The sequence below is a fragment of the Arachis ipaensis genome, chromosome B5, assembly GCF_059453495.1.
Source record: "Arachis ipaensis isolate K30076 ecotype BB chromosome B5, ASM5945349v1, whole genome shotgun sequence".
Taxonomy (NCBI): Eukaryota; Viridiplantae; Streptophyta; class Magnoliopsida; order Fabales; family Fabaceae; genus Arachis; species Arachis ipaensis.
The window spans coordinates 143,098,921-143,119,336 of NC_142440.1; the positions used below are offsets into that span (position 1 = coordinate 143,098,921).

The 20,416-nt window shown below is 39.1% G+C and overlaps 1 protein-coding gene across 1 annotated transcript; it reads left to right on the plus strand.

The window, feature by feature from the left end:
• The first annotated feature begins 1,128 nt into the window (after positions 1-1,128).
• LOC148566058 (uncharacterized) lies at positions 1,129-4,830 on the plus strand. Its single transcript, XM_088487351.1, has 4 exons — positions 1,129-1,482; positions 1,937-2,002; positions 3,062-3,506; positions 3,854-4,830. Exons 1-4 carry the CDS (start codon positions 1,129-1,131, stop codon positions 4,828-4,830), a joined length of 1,842 nt encoding a protein of 613 aa, XP_088343477.1.
• The last annotated feature ends 15,586 nt before the right edge of the window (positions 4,831-20,416 follow it).

The window sequence follows — 20,416 nt, forward strand, 5'->3', positions numbered from 1 at the left end:
TTCTTATAGAGATAGGTTGATGAATGATGGTTTTGAAAAATTAAATCCTGAAGAAATTGTTGAAATGGTGGCTGAAGAGTACCTTTCTGAAGATGATGTGATGGATCATGAGGAGGTTTCTAAAGTTCCTTTCAATCCAAAGCCAAATATTGAAGTTACCCTGGAAGAATATGATGAGTGGTGCAGGCCTTAGAAGCAATCTCTGATAGTAAAATCATTGGAAAAGAAGCTCAGCCTCCAAACTATGGAGAGATGGGCTAATCGAAGGTGGACAAAGAATGGCACGATCAGAGTTATGGATTTGGAAGGTGGTTTTTTTCTGATTCGTTTTTCAGATCAGGGGGACTATGGATATGCGCTTTTTGAAGGACCATGGATGATTGCAGATCACTACCTGCTGATACAGCGATGGTGCCCTCTTTTTCTTCCGCATGAGACTGAAGTCCAAAAGGTGGCAGTTTGGGGAAAAGGTAGCAGTTTGGGTGAGAATACCAAACCTTCCAACAGAGTTATATAATAAGTATTTCTTATGGAAGGTGGGGAAAAGTATTGGAACCATGCTCAAGGTGGATGAACACACCTCCATACACTCTAGAAGCAAGTTTGCACGAATTTGTGTGGAGGTTGACCTAAGGAAACAATTGGTACCGTCCTTCTCAGCACTAGGAAAGGATTTCTATTTGGTGTATGAAGGACTCCATCAAATTTGCTTCAATTGTGGCCGATATGGCCATCGGCTTGAAGGGTGTCCAGAAAAGGAGAATGAAGTGGATGCTACTAGAGGAAGAAAGGAAATGGTGAATGAACTGAACTACCATGAAGGGGTGGCAGCAGCCATCATCCAGAACCAGCCGGAATCTTGTGTTCCGACAAACCAAAAAGGGAAAGAAGTAATTACGGAAGAAGATCAAGGAAAGGATCAGCAGAATATGACCGTTGCAAATGCAAGAATTAATCAAACTCCAATTGGCGCAGAAAATTAGGACTTTGGAATTAATACGGAAGAGGGTCCATTTAGACCATGGATGATAGTCAAGAAGAACCAAAAAAGAAACAAACAGAATTTTGGAAAAGTGAATGGTGAGTGAAAAATCAGCACAAATGCTAACAGATTTGATGTGCTAATCAATGAGGAATCAAATGAAAAAGGAAAGAATCCTGAAAAAGGAAATAAATCAACAAGATAAGTCAAAGGAAGCAAGGATTACGGCTAAAGATATGCATTATTATGCTAGAACAGCTAACAGTGTGAAAGGCCAATCATCTGGAGTAAGAAAGAATCAAATGCTCAGATCCCAAAATGGAAAATCTATTGAAGTACTCAAGAAGAATAGTGCTGGCAAACGATATATGGAGAAGAAAGAATCAACTCAACAAGAGGGAGACTTAAAGGAAACTCAAAATCATAAAAACAATGACGAAAATGGAGATCAAAATGGAAAACATCATGAATATTGGGAACAGTTCAGCAGATTGTTGAAGGCATTCACCAAAGTTACCACCAAGGAAATTACCTTAACTTAAATAATCCTTTGGATCCCAAGATTAGTGAGCTTATCGCCGTAACTATGGGAGGAGGAATAGTGGAAGAAAAGAACAAAGATAATGGCAAGGATAAACCTCCAGAAAGAGATCTTTCTCGTATAAAAGATACTACCATGCTGGACAAAGAAAATAGCCAATCTTTACTTACTCCTAATGGAGGCGACATAGAGGAAGGGACTCCAAAGCCTATGGAGACCTAATCAGTTTTTTCTGAACAGACCAGGGAGTTCTTATCCTTAACTCATGATCCTTTATTATTTTATTTTAATTATGAATATTATTACATGGAATTGTAGAGGAGCTTCATCAAAAGGGCTTCAATCTATTATTAAATACATAACTCAAAAATACAGAAGTTACTTTTGTATCCTTCTTGAGACTCATATTTCAGGTCCTAAAGCAGAATCAACTATCAAAAGGTTTGGTTTCAATGGCTGGTGCATTAGCAAGGCGACAGGTTTTTCCGGAGGAATTTGGTGCTTGTGGGAAAAGGATGAATGGAATATTAAACCTCTCCACATACATAAGCAATTTATTCACCTTGAGGTGAAATGGAGGGATGAAGCTTGTTGGAACTTCACTGCCATTTATGGTAGTCCACAAGTTAGTAAAAGAATGGAGCTCTGGCAATGCTTGGAGGATATAGCTGAAAGCATAAATGGACCTTGGTGTTGTGGAGGAGATTTCAACTCTATTATCAATCTTAATGAAACAGGGGGTTCTTCTAACCTTTCTCAAGATACAAATAATTTTATAAATTGTCTTAACACTTGTAATTTACATGATTTAAATTTTTGTGGCCCTCCCTTTACTTGGCAAAGAGGGAATGTTAAAAGACATTTAGACTGTTACGTTGGCAACCTAGAATTCTCTGCGAAATTTTTAGATGTGGGAGTTAAACACTTACCTAAACTCAAGTCTGATCACTTACCTATTCTCCTTGATTTTCAAATGGCCGAAACCGAGGTTGGTCCAAAGCCTTTTAGATTCTTGGCACCTTGGATCCTCCACCAAGATTACAATAATATGGTGAACTAGTGTTGGGACAAAAACAGCTGTCTTTTGCAAAACATCCAGAGCTTCACTGACAATGCTAGAATCTGGAATAAGGAAGTTTTCGGTCACATTTTCCGAAAAAAAAAAACAGAAAATTTTAAATAGAATGGAAGGCATTAATAACAAGCTATCTTTCACTGTTAACCCTTTCCTTGAAAAACTGCAGAGGTAGCTCTGGAAGGAGTATGAAGCTATAAATATTCAAGAAGAGGCTTACTGGATCCAAATGTCAAGATGTAACGATATAAAGTTTGGAGACAAAAATTCTAAATATTTTCATCAAAAAGCCAATGGAAGAAAGAAGAGGAATAAGATTGTGGCTTTAAAAACAGAGCAAGGAGAATGGGTGGAAGATATAGTTTCTCTGAAAAATTAGGGAATTACTTTCTTTAAGGATCTCTACTCAGCAGACTCGAATGTCTCTGCTTTTCCTATTACTGGTTGCTTTGCAAAATTATAGGAAATAAATTACATGGATATTTCCAGAAATGTTACAGATGAGGAAATTAAGGATGCGGTTTTCAGTTTAGGAAGTTGGAAAGCACCGGGCAGCGACGGACTACCAGCAAAATTCTACCAACATTCATGGAATACTGTTGCAAACTCCATAATCGACTGGGTTAAGAAGATTTTTCGGGAACCGGATAACATTGCTGAGGCTAATAGGACTCTGATTGCTATTATTCCAAAAATTCTCTCCCCTGAGAACTTTGGACATTTCAGGCCTATTAGCCTCTGCGATGTGTGCTATAAATTTGTGACAAAAATTTTAGCGTCTCGATTGAAAAAATATATGCCTACTCTTTTCTCCAATACACAAGCTAGCTTTGTGCCTGGCAGGATTAGCGCAGACAATATCCTAGTAGCTCAAGAGGTGGTTCATACAATGAGATACAGGAGTCATGGTAAAAAATGATGGCTATCAAAATTGACCTAGAGAAAGCTTATGACAGATTGAATTGGAGTTTCATTATAGCAACTTTGGAGGATATAGGCATCCCGAAAAATATCATTAACATCATAAAATATTGTATCACAACTTCCACCATGAGCCTCCTGTGGAATGGCTCACCATCAGACGTTTTCTCCCCCACTAGGGGCATCAGACAGGGAGACCCTCTTTCTCTGTATCTCTTTGTTCTATGTATTGAAAGATTATCTCATCTCATAAATAAATTAATAGAAGAGAAAAAGTGGGAGCCTATTTCTCTCACACGAAATGGTCCTAAGATTTCTCATTTATTCTTTGCAGATGATATTGTTTTGTTTGCTAAAGCTGACAAGGGACAGGTGAAAGTAATAAAAGAAGCACTCCGTCTGTTTTGTGACAGCTCTGGTCAAAGGATCAGTTTCAACAAATCATGCGTCTATTTCTCAAAGAATGTAAACCACAACGTCATAAACCAACTTAGTCAAGACCTAGGTATTTCCTCAACAGCTAACTTAGGGAAGTACTTGGGGGTTCCTCTTATCCATGAAAGGTGTAGCCAACATCACTTCCAGCACATTATTGATAAGATGCAATTGAAGCTCTCAAACTGGAAGAAAAAGTATCTCTCCTTGGCAGGAAGATGCACTCTTGTTCAATCCGTCCTATCAACTATTCCGAGTTATTGTATGCAAACTATGAAAATTCCAACTGTTGTCTCCAACAAGATTGACAAGGTTTGTAGAGACTTCCTCTGGGGTAACAGTGAAGGAGAGAGAAAAATTCATCTGATGAACTGGGACAAAATTTGTCAAACAAAAGAAAAAGGAAGTTTAGGTATTCGAAAAGCACAGGAGACAAACCAGTTGTTTCTCATGAAGTTAGCTTGGGGGCTCACCCATAAGAGGCAATCGCTTTGGGTGCAAATTATGAGGGCCAAGTATGGTCGCGGAGAAGATATTATCCCGAAGGTTCGTATGAAAGCAAATAATTCAAATGCTTGGAATGGAATTGTTAAAGTTTGGGAGAATTTTAGTAGGAATATCATCTGGAGGATTGGTAATGGTCACAGGGTCTTGTTTTGGAAGGATCTATGGGTGCCAGGAATAGGTAAGCTGGAAGACTTAGCTATATCTCACCTGGATGAGGAAAGACTGAATGAGAATGTTGCTACCTATGTCACGGAGCAAGGAACCTGGGATTGGGACACTATTCGACAATATCTTCCTGAAAAAATTATTGATCATTTGCATATTCTTAAAGCGCCGAATGCCTACACTGGGGAAGTGATGAGCGGATAATTTATACGCTTTTTGGCATTATTTTTACATAGTTTTTAGTATATTTTTATTAGTTTTTAAATAAAAATCACATTTCTGGACTTTACTATGAGTTTGTGTGTTTTTCTGTGATTTCAGGTATTTTCTGGCTGAAATTGAGGGACTTGAGCAAAAATCTGATTCAGAGGCTGAAGAAGGACTGCAGATGCTGTTGGATTCTGACCTCCCTGCACTTGAAGTGGATTTTCTGGAGCTACAGAAACCCAAATGGCGCGCTATCAATTGTGTTGGAAAGTAGACATCCAGGGATTTCTAGAAATATATAATAGTCCATACTTTGCACGAGTTTAGATGACACAAACTGGCGTTTAAAGCCAGCTTTCTGCCCTATTCTGGCGTTAAACGCTAGAAATAAGTTGCAAAGCAGAGTCAAACGCCAGAAACAAGTTACAAACTGGCGTTCAACTCTAAGGAAGACCTCTACACGTGAAAGCTTCAATGCTCAACTCAAGCACACACCAAGTGGGCCCGGAAGTGGATTTCTGCATCATTTACTTAATTCTGTAACCCTAGTAACTAGTTTAGTATAAAAAGAACTTTTTACTATTGTACTAGGGGTCTCTTTTCCCTATTTTCGAATTCATATGCCATTGGGGGAGGCTGGCCATTCGGCCATGCCTGGACCTTGTTCTTATGTATTTTCAAAGGTAGAGTTTCTATACACCATAGATTAAGGTGTGGAGCTCTGCTGTTCCTCATGAATTAATGCAAAGTACTATTGTTTTTCTATTCAACTCAAGCCTATTTCTTCTCTAAGATATTCATTCCCACACAAGAACATGATGAATGTGATGAGTATGTGACGCTCATCACCATTCTCACTTATGAACGCGTGCTTGACAAACACTTCCGTTCTACATGAAAACAAGCTTGAATGCATATCTCTTAGCCTCCTGATTTACGATCAGAGTCTTCGTGGTATAGGCTAGAATTATTGGCGACCATTCTTGAGATCCAGAAAGTCTAAACCTTGTCTGTGGTATTCTGAGTAGGATCTGGGAAGGGATGGTTGTGACGAGCTTCAAACTCGTGAGTGTTAGGCGTAGTGACAGACGCAAAAGGATCACTGGATCCTATTCCAACATGATCGAGAACCGACAGATGATTAGCCATGCGGTGACAGCGCATTTGGACCATTTTCACTGAGAGGACGGGGTGTAGCCATTGACAACAGTGATGCCCAACATACAGCTTGCCATGGAAAGGAGTAAGGAGGATTGAATGAAGGCAATAGGAAACCAGATATTCAGAAGGAACAACGCATCTCCATACGCTTATCTGAAAGTCCTACCAATGAATCACATAAGTATCTCTATCCTATTTTATATTTTAATTATCTTTTAATTATCAAAATCCCATAACCATTTGAATCTGCCTGACTGAGATTTGTAAGAGGACCATAGCTTGCTTCATACCACAATCTCCGTGGGATCGACCCTTACTTACGTAAGGTTTATTACTTGGACGACCCAGTGCACTTGCTGGTTAGTTGTGCGAAGTTGTGAAGAAGAATTAAGATTATGAACGTTCGTACCAAGTTTTTGGCACCGTTACCAAGGAAAGAAACAATCACGATTTCGTGCACCAAATTTTTGGCGCCGTTGCCGGGGATTGTTCGAGTTTGGACAACTGACGGTTCATCTTGTTGCTCAGATTAGGTAATTTTATTTTAATTTTTAAGCTTTTTGTTTTTATTATTATTATTTTCGAAAAAATTTTTCAAAAAAAAATAAATAAAAATAAATAAATTATTCTATGACTTCAGAATTTTTAAGAATGAATTTTAGAGTTTCATGGTGATATGTTGAATCCTGGCTGGCTGTTAAGCCATGTCTAATCTTTTGGACCGAAGTTTCAACCATCCTTAGAAGAGCTTCTTTGTCTTTCTCAGCAAATTAGCTGTTGTATGCAATGATCTGCTAAAGCTTGGCTGGCCATTGGCCATGTCTAGTGTTTTGGACCGGAGCTTTCACTGAAAGCTTGGCTGGCTAGTAAGGCATGTCTAATTCCTGGACTGGGGCTTTAGACTAACATTGCATGATCCTTGGAATTCTCATTAAAAATTTTGAAATCCTTATTTTTCTTTTTCCAAATAATTATCGAAAAATACAAAAAAATTAATAAAATCATAAAAACCAAAAATAATTTGATGTTTCTTGTTTGAGTCTAGTGTCAAATTGTAAGTTTGGTGTCAATTGCATATTTTTTATTTTCACTAAAATTTTCGAAAACTCATGTGTTCTTCATAATCTTCAAGTTGTTCTTGATGATTTTCCCTGTTTGATCTTTAATTCTTCTTGTTTTGTGTCTTTTCTTGTTTTACATATGCATTTTTGAATTATTAGTGTCTATAGAGTAAAATTTTTTTTAAGTTTGGTGTCTTGCATGTTTTTTTTTTCTTAAAAATTTTCAAAAACATGTTCTTGATGTTCATCTTGATCTTCAAAGTGTTCTTGGTGTTCATCTTGACATTCAAAGTGTTCTTGCATGCATTGTGTGTTTTGATTCATAATTTCCATGTTTTGAGTCTTTTTATTGTTTTTCTCTCTCTTCCTTAAAAATTCAAAAATAAAAAAAAATATCTTTCCCTTATTTACAAATAAATTTCGAAAATTTGGTTTGACTTAGTCAAAAAATTTTAAAATTTAGTTGTTTCTTATGAGTCAAGTCAAATTTTCAATTTAAAAATCTTATCTTTTTCATATCTTTCTCAAAGATCAAATCTTTTTCATTTTTTTCTTTCATATTTTCGAAAAATTTAAAAATGATTTCCAAAATCTTTTTCTCAATTTCATTTCATAATCTCAAATTCTTTACTAACAATTAATGTGATTGATTCAAAAAATTTTAAAGTTTGTTACTTGCCTATTAAGAAAGGTTCAATCTTTAAATTTTAGAATCATATCTTTTAGTTTCTTGTTAGTCAAGTAATCAACTTCAATTTTCAAAATCAAATCTTTTTAAATTTTTTTAAATCTTTTTCAAAATAAATTTCAAATCACATCTTTTTCAAAATCAATTTCAAAATCTTTTCTAACTTCTTATCTTTTCAAAATTGATTTTCAAATCTTTTTCAATTAATCTTATCTTTTTGTTTGACTCTTATCTTTTTCAAAACTACCTAACTAATTTTCTCTCTCTAATTTTCGAAAACTCCTCATTTTTAAAAAAAATCTTTTTAATTAAGTAATTTATTTCAATTTTTAATTTTAATTTTATTTATCTTTTTAATTTTCGAATACTAACCAATATTTAAAATAAAAATAAAAATATTTTTATTTCATTTTAATTAATTTTCGAATTCTCCCCCCTCTTCTCTTCCCCTTCTTCTATTCTCCTCTTCTTCTACTTACATAAGGAATCTCTATACTATGACATAGAGGATTCCATACTTTCTTTGTTCTCTTCTTTTTCATATGAGCAGGAACAAGGACAAAAACATTCTTGTTGAAGTTGATCCTGAACCTGAAAGGACTCTGAAGAGGAAGCTAAGGGAAGCTAAAGCACAACTCTCTGGAGAAAACCTGACAGAAATTCTCGAAAAAGAAGGAGACATGACCGAAAATAATAACAATGATGGAGATGCAAGGAAGATGCTTGGTGACTATATTGCACCCTCTTCTAACTTCTATGGAAGAAGCATCTCAATTCCTGCAATTGGAGCAAACAATTTTGAGCTTAAGCCTCAATTGGTTTCTCTAATGTAGCAGAATTGCAAGTTTCATGGACTTCCAATGGAAGATCCTCATCAGTTTTTAGCTGAATTCTTGCAAATCTGTGACACTGTCAAGACCAATGGAGTTGATCGCGAGGTCTACAGACTTCTGCTTTTCCCTTTTGCTGTAAGAGACAGAGCTAGAACATGGTTGGATTCACAACCTAAGGAAAGCCTGAACTCTTAGGATAAGCTGGTCAGTGCTTTCCTAGCCAAATTCTTTTCTCCTCAAAAGATGAGCAAGCTTAGAGTGGAAATCCAAACCTTTAGATAGAAGGAAGGAGAGTCCCTCTACGAAGCTTGGGAAAGATATAAGCAACTGATAAAAAGGTGTCTTACTAACATGCTTCCAGAATGGAGCATCATATGTATATTCTATGATGGTCTGTCTGAGTTGTCAAAAATGTCATTGGACCATTCTGCAGGAGGATCTCTTCACATGAAAACCCCTGCAGAAGCTCAAGAACTCATTGAAATGGTTGCAAATAACCAGTTCATGTACACCTCTGAGAAGAATCCTTTGAATAATGGGACGCCTCAGAAAAAGGAAGTTCTTGAAATTGATACTCTGAATGCCATACTGGCTCAGAATAAAATATTGACTCAGCAAGTCAATATGATTTCTCAGAGTCTGAATGGATTGCAAGCTGCATCCAACAGTACTAAAGAAGCATCTTCTGAAGAAGAAGCTTATGATCCTGAGAACCCTGCAATAGCAGAGGTGAATTACATGGGAGAACCCTATGGAAACACTTATAATCCTTCATGGAGAAATCATCCAAATTTCTCATGGAAGGGACAACAGAAGCCTCAACAAGTCTTCAATAACAATGGTGGAAGAAATAGGTCTAGCAATAGCAAGCCTTTTCCATCATCTTCTCAGCAACAGACAGAGAATTTTGAACAGAGCCATTCTGGCCTGGCAACCATGGTCTCTGATCTATCTAAGACCACACTAAGTTTTATGAATGAAACAAGGTCCTCCATTAGAAGTTTGGAGGCACAGGTGGGTTAGCTGAGTAAGAAGATTACTGAAACTCCTCCCAGTACTCTCCCAAGCAATACAGAAGAAAATCCCAAGAGAGAGTGCAAGGCCATAACCTTACTTGGTGTTGCCAAATACCCAGAAGAGGAGGAGGACGTGAATCCCAGTGAGGAAGACCTCTTGGGACGTCCTCTGGATAGAAAGGAGTTTTCCTTTGAGGAACCAAAGGAATCTGAGGCTCATACAGAGACCCTAGAGATTCTATTGAACCTCCTTCTGCCATTCATGAGCTCGGATGAATATTCTTCCTCTGAAGAGGATGAAGACACCATTGCAGAGCAAGTTGCTAAGTATCTAGGAGCAATCATGAAGTTGAATGCCAGTTTATTTGGTAATGAGACTTGGGAAGATGAACCCCCCTTGTTCACCAATGAACTAAGTGCATTGATGAGGCAGACATTGCCTCAGAAAAAACCGGATCCCAGAAAGTTCTTCATACCTTGTACCATAGGCACCATGACCTTTGAGAAAGCTCTGTGTAACCTTGGGTCAGGGATAAACCTCATGCCACTCTCTGTAATGGAGAAACTGGGAATCTTTGAGGTACAAGCTGTAAGAATCTCATTAGAGATGGTAGACAAATCCATGAAAAGGGCTTATGGACAAGTAGAGGACGTGTTAGTAAAGGTCAAAGGCCTTTACATCCCTGCTGATTTCATAATCCTAGACACTGAAAAGGATGAGGATGAATCCATCATCCTGGGAAGATCCTTCCTAGCCACAGCAAAGGCTGTGATTGATGTTGACAGAGGAGAGTTGGTCCTTCAGTTGAATAAAGACTACCTTGTATTTAAGACTCAAGGTTCTCCTTCTGTAACCATGGAGAGGAAGCATGAAAAGCTTCTCTCAGAACAGAGTCAAACAACACCCCCACATCCAAACTCTAAGTTTGGTGTTGGGAGGCCACAACCAAACTCTAAGTTTGGTGTTGAGAGGCCCCAACATCGCTCTGATTTTCTGTGAGGCTCCATGAGAGCTCACTGTCAAGCTATTGACATTAAAGAAGCGCTTGTTGGGAGGCAACCCAATGTTATTTAATTATATCTATTTCTTTTCCATTGCTATTTTATGTTTTCTTTAGGTTGATGATCATGTGAAGTCACAAAAACTACTGAAAAATCAAAAACAGAATAAAAAATAGCATCAAAAATAGCTCACCCTGGAGGAAGAGCTTACTGGCGTTTAAACGCCAGTAAGAGGCATCAAACTGGCGTTTAACGCCAGAAAGAAGCATCAAGCTGGTGTTAAACGCCAGAAACAAGCACCAGACTGGCGTTTAACGCCGGAATAGAGCATGGAATTGGCGTTTAGCGCCAAGAATGGGAGAAAAGCTGGCGTTAAACGCCAAAAACAAGCAGCAAGCTGGCGTTTAACGCTAGACATACATTCTAAGGGCGTTTTGCACGCCTAAATGGAGCAGGGATGCTAAGTCCTTGACCCCTCAGGATCTGTGGGCCCCACAGAATCTCCACCTACCCCACCTCTTCTTCTCTCCTCTTCACACCTTCTCATAACACTTTTCCCCAAATACCCTTCACCAATCACCTCCATATCTCTTCCCCATAAACCCCACCTACCTCCAAATTCAAAATTCTTTTCCCTCCCACACCCAACCCTAATGGCCGAAACCTACCCTAACCCCCACCCCTATATAAACCCCTTAACACTACTCCATTTTCACACATCACAAACACCACTTCTCCCCCTTGGCCGAATACACTCTCTCACTCCATCTCTTCCATTTTCTTCTTTTTCTACTATTTTCCTTCCTTTTTTGCTCGAGGACGAGCAAACCTTTTAAGTTTGGTGTGGTAAAAGTGTAGCTTTTTGTTTTTCCATAACCATTAATGGCATCTAAGGCCAGAGAAACCTCAAGAAAGAGGAAAGGGAAGGCAATTGCTTCCACCTCTGAGTCATGGGAGATGGAAAGATTCATCTCAGAGGTCCATCAAGACCACTTCTATGAAGTGGTGGCCAAGAAAAAGGTGATCCCTGAGGTCCCTTTTAAGCTCAAAAAGAGCGAGTATCCGGAGATCCGACAAGAGATTAGAAGAAGAGGATGGGAAGTTCTCTCTAATAATCCTATTCAACAAGTCGGAATCTTAATGGTTCAAGAGTTCTATGCAAATGCATGGATCACTAGGAACCATGATCAAAGTATGAACCCAAACCCAAATAATTGGCTTACAATGGTTCGGGGGAAATACTTAGATTTCAGTCCGGAGAATGTAAGGTTGGCGTTGAACTTGCCAATGATGCAAAAAAACGCACGCCCCTACACTAGAATGGTCAACTTTGATCAAAGGTTGGACCAAGTTCTCATGGACATATGTGTGGAAGGAGCTCAATGGAAAGTTGACTCAAGAGGCAAGCCGGTTCAATTGAGAAGACCGGAGCTTAAGCCTGTAGCTAGAGGATGGTTGGAGTTCATCCAACGCTCAATCATTTCCACTAGCAACCGGTCTGAAGTTACTATAGACCGGGCCATCATGATCCATAGTATCATGATTGGGGAGGAAGTGGAAGTTCATGAGATTATACCTCAAGAACTCTACAAGGTGGCTGACAAGTCCTCCACTTTGGCAAGGCTAGCCTTTCCTCACCTCATTTACCACCTCTGCAATTCGGCTGGGATTGACATAGAGGGAGACATCCTCATTGATAAGGACAAGCCCATCACTAAGAAAAGGATGGAGCAAACAAGAGATCATGGACCTCAACAAGAGCATGAGGAAATTCCTCATCATGAAATCCCTGAAATGCCTCAAGGGATGCACTTCCCTCCACAAAACTATTGGGAGCAAATCAATACCTCCCTAGGAGAATTAAGTTCCAACATGGGATAACTAAGGATGGAGCACCAAGAGCACTCCATTATCCTCCATGAAATTAGAGAAGATCAAAGAGCTATGAGGGAGGAGCAACAAAGACAAGGAAGAGACATAGAGGAGCTCAAGAACACCATTGGTTCTTCAAGAGGAAGAAGGTGCCACCCCCACTAAGGTGGACCCGTTCCTTAATCTCCTTGTCTATTTATTTTTCTGTTTTCATTCTCTATGCTTTATGTTTGTGTCTTACTACATGATCATTAGTGTTTAAGTGTCTATGTCTTAAAGCTATGGATGTCCTATGAATCCATCACCTTTCTTAAATGAAAAATGTTTTTAATCACAAAAGAACAAGAAGTACATGATTTTGAATTCATCCTTGAAACTAGTTTAATTATTTTGATGTGGTGACAATACTTTTTGTTTTCTGAATGAATGCTTGAACAGTGCATATGTCTTTTGAATTTGTTGTTTATGAATGTTAAAATTGTTGGCTCTTGAAAGAATGATAAAAAAGGAGAAATGTTATTTGATGATCTGAAAAATCATAAAAAATTTGATTCTTGAAGCAAGAAAAAGCAGTGAATACAAAAGCTTGCAGAAAAAAAAAAAGAGAAAAATGTGAAAAAAAAAACAACAAAGAAAGAAAAAGAAAAAGCAAGCAGAAAAACCCAATAGCCCTTTAAACCAAAAGGCAAAGGTAAAATAAAAAGGATCCAAGGCTTTGAGCATCAGTGGATAGGAGGGCCTAAAGGAATAAAATCCTGACCTAAGCGGCTAAACCAAGCTGTCCCTTACCATGTGCTTGTGGCGTGAAGGTGTCAAGTGAAAACTTGAGACTGAGCGGTTAAAGTCGAGGTCCAAAGCAAAAAAAGAGTGTGCTTAAGAACCCTGGACACCTCTAATTGGGGACTTTAGCAAAGCTGAGTCACAATCTGGAAAGGTTCACCCAGTTATGTGTCTGTGGCATTTATGTATCCGGTGGTAATACTGGAAAACAAAGTGCTTAGGGCCACGACCAAGACTCATAAAGTAGCTGTGTTCAAGAATCAACATACTGAATTAGGAGAATTAATAACACTATCTGAATTTTGAGTTCCTATAGATGCCAATCATTCTGAACTTCAAAGGATAAAGTGAGATGCCAAAACTTTTCAGAGGCAAAAAGGTACTAGTCCCGCTCATCTAATTGGAGCTAAGTCTCATTGATATTTTGGAATTTATAGTATATTCTCTTCTTTTTATCCTATTTGATTTTCAGTTGCTTGGGGACAAGCAACAATTTAAGTTTGGTTTTGTGATGAGCGGATAATTTATACGCTTTTTGGCATTGTTTTTACATAGTTTTTAGTATGATTTAGTTAGTTTTTAGTATATTTTTATTAGTTTTTAAATAAAAATCACATTTCTGGACTTTACTATGAGTTTGTGTATTTTTCTATGATTTCAGGTATTTTCTGGCTGAAATTGAGGGACTTGAGAAAAAATCTGATTCAGAGGCTGAAGAAGGACTGCAGATGTTGTTGGATTCTGACCTCCCTGCACTCGAAGTGGGTTTTTTGGAGCTACAGAAACCCAAATGGCATGCTCTCAATTGAGTTGGAAAGTAGACATCCAGGGATTTCTAGAAATATATAATAGTCCATACTTTACACGAGTTTAGACGACACAAACTGGCGTTTAACGCCAGCTTTCTGCCTTATTCTGGCGTTAAACGCCAGAAACAAGTTGCAAAGCAGAGTCAAATGCCAAAAACAAGTTATAAACTGGCGTTCAACTCCAAGGAAGACCTCTACACGTGAAAGCTTCAATGCTCAGCCCAAGCACACACCAAGTGGGCCCGAAAGTGAATTTCTGCATCATTTACTTAATTCTGTAACCCTAGTAACTAGTTTAGTATAAATAGAACTTTTTACTATTGTACTAGGGGTCTCTTTTTCCTCTTTTCGAATTCATATGCCATTGGGAGAGGCTGGCCATTCGGCCATGCCTGGACCTTGTTCTTATGTATTTTCAACGGTAGAGTTTCTACACACCATAGATTAAGGTGTGGAGCTCAGCTGTTTCTCATGAATTAATGCAAAGTACTATTGTTTTTCTATTCAACTCAAAGCCTATTTCTTCTCTAAGATATTCATTCGCACACAAGAACATGATGAATGTGATGATTATGTGACGCTCATCACCATTCTCACTTATGAACACGTGCCTGACAAACACTTCCGTTCTACATGAAAACAAGCTTGAATGCATATCTCTTAGCCTCCTGATTTACGATCAGAGTCTTCGTGGTATAGGCTAGAATTATTGGCGGCCATTCTTGAGATCCAAAAAGTCTAAACCTTGTCTGTGGTATTCTGAGTAGGATCTGGGAAGGGATGGCTGTGACGAGCTTCAAACTCGCGAGTGTTGGGCGTAGTGACAGACGCAAAAGGATCACTAGATCCTATTCCAACATGATCGAGAACCGACAGATGATTAGCCATGCGGTGACAGCGCATTTGGACCATTTTCACTGAGAGGACGGGATGTAGCCATTGACAACGGTGATGCCCAACATACAGCTTGCCATGGAAAGGAGTAAGGAGGATTGAATGAAGGCAATAGGGAAGCAGAGATTCAGAAGGAACAACGCATCTCCATACGCTTATCTGAAATTCCTACCAATAAATCACATAAGTATCTCTATCCTATTTTATATTTTAATTATGTTTTAATTATCAAAATCCCATAACCATTTGAATCCGCCTGACTGAGATTTGCAAGATGACCATAGCTTGCTTCATACCGACAATCTCCGTGGGATCGACCCTTACTCACGTAAGGTTTATTACTTGGACGACCCAGTGCACTTGCTGGTTAGTTGTGCGAAGTTGTGAAGAAGAATTAAGATTATGAACATGCGTACCAAGTTTTTGGCGTCGTTACCAAGGAAAGAAACAATCACGATTTCGTGCACCAGGAAGACATGGTGGGGTGGCTGCCTACCCCAAGCGGGGAGTTCTCTATCAAGTCAGCTTATGAGACATACTTTAGCGGAGGTGGAGAAACTAAATATATTCACAAACAGGTATTGAAGATTAAAATCCCTCAGAGACTAAAAGCTTTCAGCTGGCTCCTAAGTCATGAAGCTCTCCTAAAAAATTCTAATAGAAGGAGAAGAGGGCTTACAGATGATGATAGATGTCCGAGGTGCAATGAAGAAGAGGAAACCATGCTCCATGTTTTGCGGGATTGTCCTTATGCTCGCAATACCTGGACCAGCATGGTAAATAGAGCTAATCAGACTAGATTCTTTAATCAGCCTTACCAAGAATGGTTAGAGAATAACTTGTTCAATGGCTCTCACCACCAAAATGGTTAGTCTTGGACCATTACTTTCGTAACCGCGTGTAACACCCTTTGGAGGTGTAGGAATGATTTAATTTTCAACAACCTAAATCTGCAGTACAACCAGGTTCCGTTCTTAGTGAATAGACTTGCAGAAAACTACAATTCAACGTTTTCAATTGTTAAAAAGAGTAGAAGGGTTCTGAGACATACCAGAGACGAGCAAGTGGGGTGGGAACCACCAGAGGAGAATTGGGTGAAGCTCAATGTCGACGGCTCGGTCCTTCAACCGGGTAGTCAAGGTTCTTGCGACGGCATCTTGAGGAACTCTGAAGGAGACTACATCGCAGGGTTTAGCATGAACATTGGACAGTGTAGCATCACGATGGCAGAACTTTGGGGCATATATGTCGGAGTTAAGCTTGCTGTGGATTTGGGTATCACCAATCTGATGGTAGAATCAGACTCTATGTGTGCTGTGAACCTTATAGGAAAGCCCTCAATTGATCTCTGATAAACCACTATTTCATGGTTTATCTTGTGCTCAATTGAGTGGCTTTTATTATCTCTTTACCCACTTATTCATACTATTCGCATGTTTTACGTTTTCCTTCCGGATTTTGTGCTATGATCGAAAACATGCTTCTTTGGCCTTTAAATTTGCTAATATTAATTCTCTATTATTATCATTCGATGCCGTGATATGTGTGTTAAGTGTTTTCAGGGATTACACGGCAGGAATGGCTTAGAGGATGGAAAGGAAGCATGCAAAAATAGAAGGAATACAAGAAGTTGAAGAAATTGCTAAGCTGTCCAGCCTGACCTCTTCGCACTCAAACGATCATAACTTAAACTACAGAGGTCCAAATGATGCGGTTTCAATTGCGTTGGAAAGCTAACGTCTGGGGCTTATATTTGATATATAATTTGCTATAGTGGCCGTACCACTAGGTGACGTGAACGCGTGCTCCACGCGGACGCGACGCAGTGACAAAAATCAGCGTGGCAGATTTCTTCTCCAACGATTTCTGGGCTGTTTTCGACCCAGTTTTCGGCCCAGAAAACACAGATTAGAGGCTATAAAGTGGGGGAATGCATCCATACTAGGGAGATCATACATTCATAATTTATAATTTTAGGATTAGATATAGTTTTTTAAAGAGAGAGGCTCTCTCCTCTCTCTTAGGATTTAAGATTTTAGGATTTCTATTAGTTTAGTTCATTTCATCTTCAGTCACAGGTTCAATATTCCTTTTACTTTATATTTCTCTTCTACTTTTAGATACTTTAATGCTTTTATTTGTTAATTACTTATGTTTCCAAATTGACTTATGAACCATTCATGTTAGGATTTTCTTTATTCAATATAAACTGAGGTATTTCAGATTTATGATTCTTATTTGGCTTTTTATATTCTTGGCTTTAATTGATTAATTGGAGACTCTTGAGTTATCAAACTCATCGTGATTGATAATTATTATTTCTGCTAATTGAATTGAATTCCAATAACTCTAGTCCTTTCTTAGGAATTGGCTAAGACCTCAAGATCAAACTAATTAGTCTACTTGACTTTCCTTTGCTTTAGTAAAGGTTAACTAAGTGGGATTAAAACTCAATTCTCATCACCATCGATAAGGATAACCAGGATATGACTTCCAAATTCTTATATCTTGCCAAGAGTTCTTTTTTTATATAATTATTAATTTATTTTTCTCGTCGTTTAAGCTACTTGTTCCTTATTTTAAAAACCCAAAAATTCTACCTTTTCCATAGCTAATGATAAGTCATACTTCCCTGCAATTCCTTGAGAAGACGACCCGAGGTTTCAATACTTCGGTTATCAATTTTATTGGGTTTGCTTTAGTGACAAACAAAACTTTTGTAAGAAAGGAATTCTTGTCGGTCTAGAAGCTATACTTACAACGGGAATTTATTTATGAAAATTCTAGATCGCGCGAGAGTTTCGCTCTTTCAAAATGGCGCCGTTGCCGGGGAATTGCAAACGTGTGCCTTATTATTGGTTATTGTAAATATTTTCTTTTACCTGTTTATTTGTTTTTATTTTTTTTTATTTATTTACTATGAATTCTCACCCCTCTCGCTTTGAGTTTGGTTCTAATATTGTTGAAGGGAATGGAAGCTATAGCAGGAACATGCATCAAGGTCAGAACAGTCAAAGATGGATGGAGCCACGAGGACTTGATCAATCCTTTAGGTAACAACACCCTCCACAGTACCACAGACGACGACCATTCTACAATGCATGTCAAGGCAATGGCTATGGTGACCGCTCTTTTGACTATCAACAACTACCACCATATGCCTATGAACCCTCTCCTCAACATGACTTTGGACCACCATACTCACAAGCCCCTTTCCACCATTCACCTTCATATGACCCTAACCCGTATCCACCATACCAACCACCTTATGAGCCAAATGAACCATACACAGAACCACCCCCATTCCAACACAACTACTCTCATGAACTACCACCTCAATATACACCATCTCCTTATCATTATCAAGATGAACCACCTTCCTACCATGAACCCTTTCTCCCAACAAATGAACCCTCCTATCCACCCCAAACCTCCATGGAGAAAGCACTTACCGATCTAAACTCTACTATACAAGCTCTCGTCGCCCAAATCGGACCACCAAATACCTTCAACAATCAACCCTCCAGCTCTAGTACACTTCCTTTTCAACCACAGAATGATCTCTCCATCCCATCACCACCATCCATGGAAGAGCACCCACATCCATCAATCCAAGAGCAACATGATCCCAATGATGCTATTGACATGGAACAAGAGAGAAGGGATCATTTTCGCGAATCCATACTTCATAAGGAGCTAGAGGAGGCCCTAAAGGTGAAGGTAGTAAAGACCCTTGAAGTCGAAGGAGTGGTTGAAGAATTAGTGAAGGAAGACATCAAGGAGGAGTCTAATTTTGTCTTAGAGCAAGAGGAGGCCCAAAATGTGGAGATAGGAGAGACCCTTGAAGATGAAAGAATAGTTGAAATGAGTTGTCATGGAAAGAAAATCATTAAGGATGAGTATGATTTTATATTAAAACTACTGGACAAAGCAGTAATTATTGAAGAGGAAGAAGTGGTTGAAGACTTGGGAGATGCTGAACCTCCATGGGAAAGTCAAGACATAGAGCCTCCTTCCAAGACGGTTGCATTTGATGTTGAGAAGGGTGTACAACCTCCAAGGCATATCATGGCTAAAGACTTTGAAGAGGTTAATCAAGAGATGGAGATTAAAGAAGAAGAAGCACAACCTCCCATGCCCTTGGAAAGCAATGAAGAGGAGATTGAATTGGAAGGAAGCTACCAAGAGGAAGAGGTTGAAATTGAAGATGCTTACAATGAGGTGGAAGTTGTCAAAGAAGAGCACACGGGAGTAAGGCCTGCAATTACCTTACCAAAGTTGTTGGAGACCCCTCCCCCTAAGTTGCCATCATCCTTCACAACATTCAAGTGGGTAAAATTCATATCCCTTAGCTTTCTAATTCCACTTGAATATGGGCTACTGGAGACGGATGGTCAACTTAGAGCTCTTTTTGGCATTAAGAGTAAGAGGAAGATGGTTAGTGGTTGGAGTTGTCAAGCAAGGTTCAACATGGTTGTGTGCTCAAAGTTTAAATGCAAGGGTTGGTGTAAAGCTCAACTGAATGGGTCTAGGAAGTTGTTTGGCCGCTTTAGTGAGAATTCAGATTGCTTGCTACCCGGATGGAATAATAATGATCAACAAGAATACGGGTGCAAAAATAAGATTTGGGATCCGAGAATATATGAGAATCAATTTTGGGAGCTCAAAGCTTGTGAAGAACTCCATCAAAGCTTGAGGAATTTACTTGGTATTGATAGAGCTTATTGGAAGTCCAAGCATTGGTGGAAGTTTCAAGACGAGTTCAAGCACAAGCCACCATAACAGGGAGCTCATCAAATGTCCAACTTAAGGACTTTAACTAAAAGTGCTAGGTGGGAGACAACCCACCATAGTATGATTGTCCCTTTTTCAGTTTTAATTCTAGTCTGTTTTGTTTGTTTTTGAGTTTTGATTGAACCTGAAATCATGCATAACATTCATATTAGCATTGCATTCTGTATTTTGCATATTTAAAAAAAAAAAACGCACGCGACGCAACAGCGTTGCTGACGCGTCCGCGTTAAATGTACGTTGGGAAGAAAATAAGATTGAACAGAGAGTCACACGAAAATGCGGCTGGCGGCGTGCCTTTGGCACAATTTGACCCACGCGACCGCATCGCTGACGCGTCTGCGTCATGTGGGAAAAATGCCTCCCACGCGTCTGCGTCACCCACGCGAACGCGTGGCGCTGTAAAATCAACGTAAACGGGTGTATGGCAGCAAGTTGTGATGGATTGGGGCTGGAATGGTGCTAGAAGCACAAACCCCATCACGAGAACGCGTCGCCCACGCGTCCGCGTCACTTACAAATCGCGCCAACCGCGCGAACGCGTTCTCCACGCGTCCGCGTCACCTACGCCGCACAGCTTATTGGTGCACGAAATCGTGATTGTTTCTTTCCGTGGTAACGGCGCCAAAAACTTGGTACGCACGTTCATAATCTTAATTCTTCTTCACAACTTTGC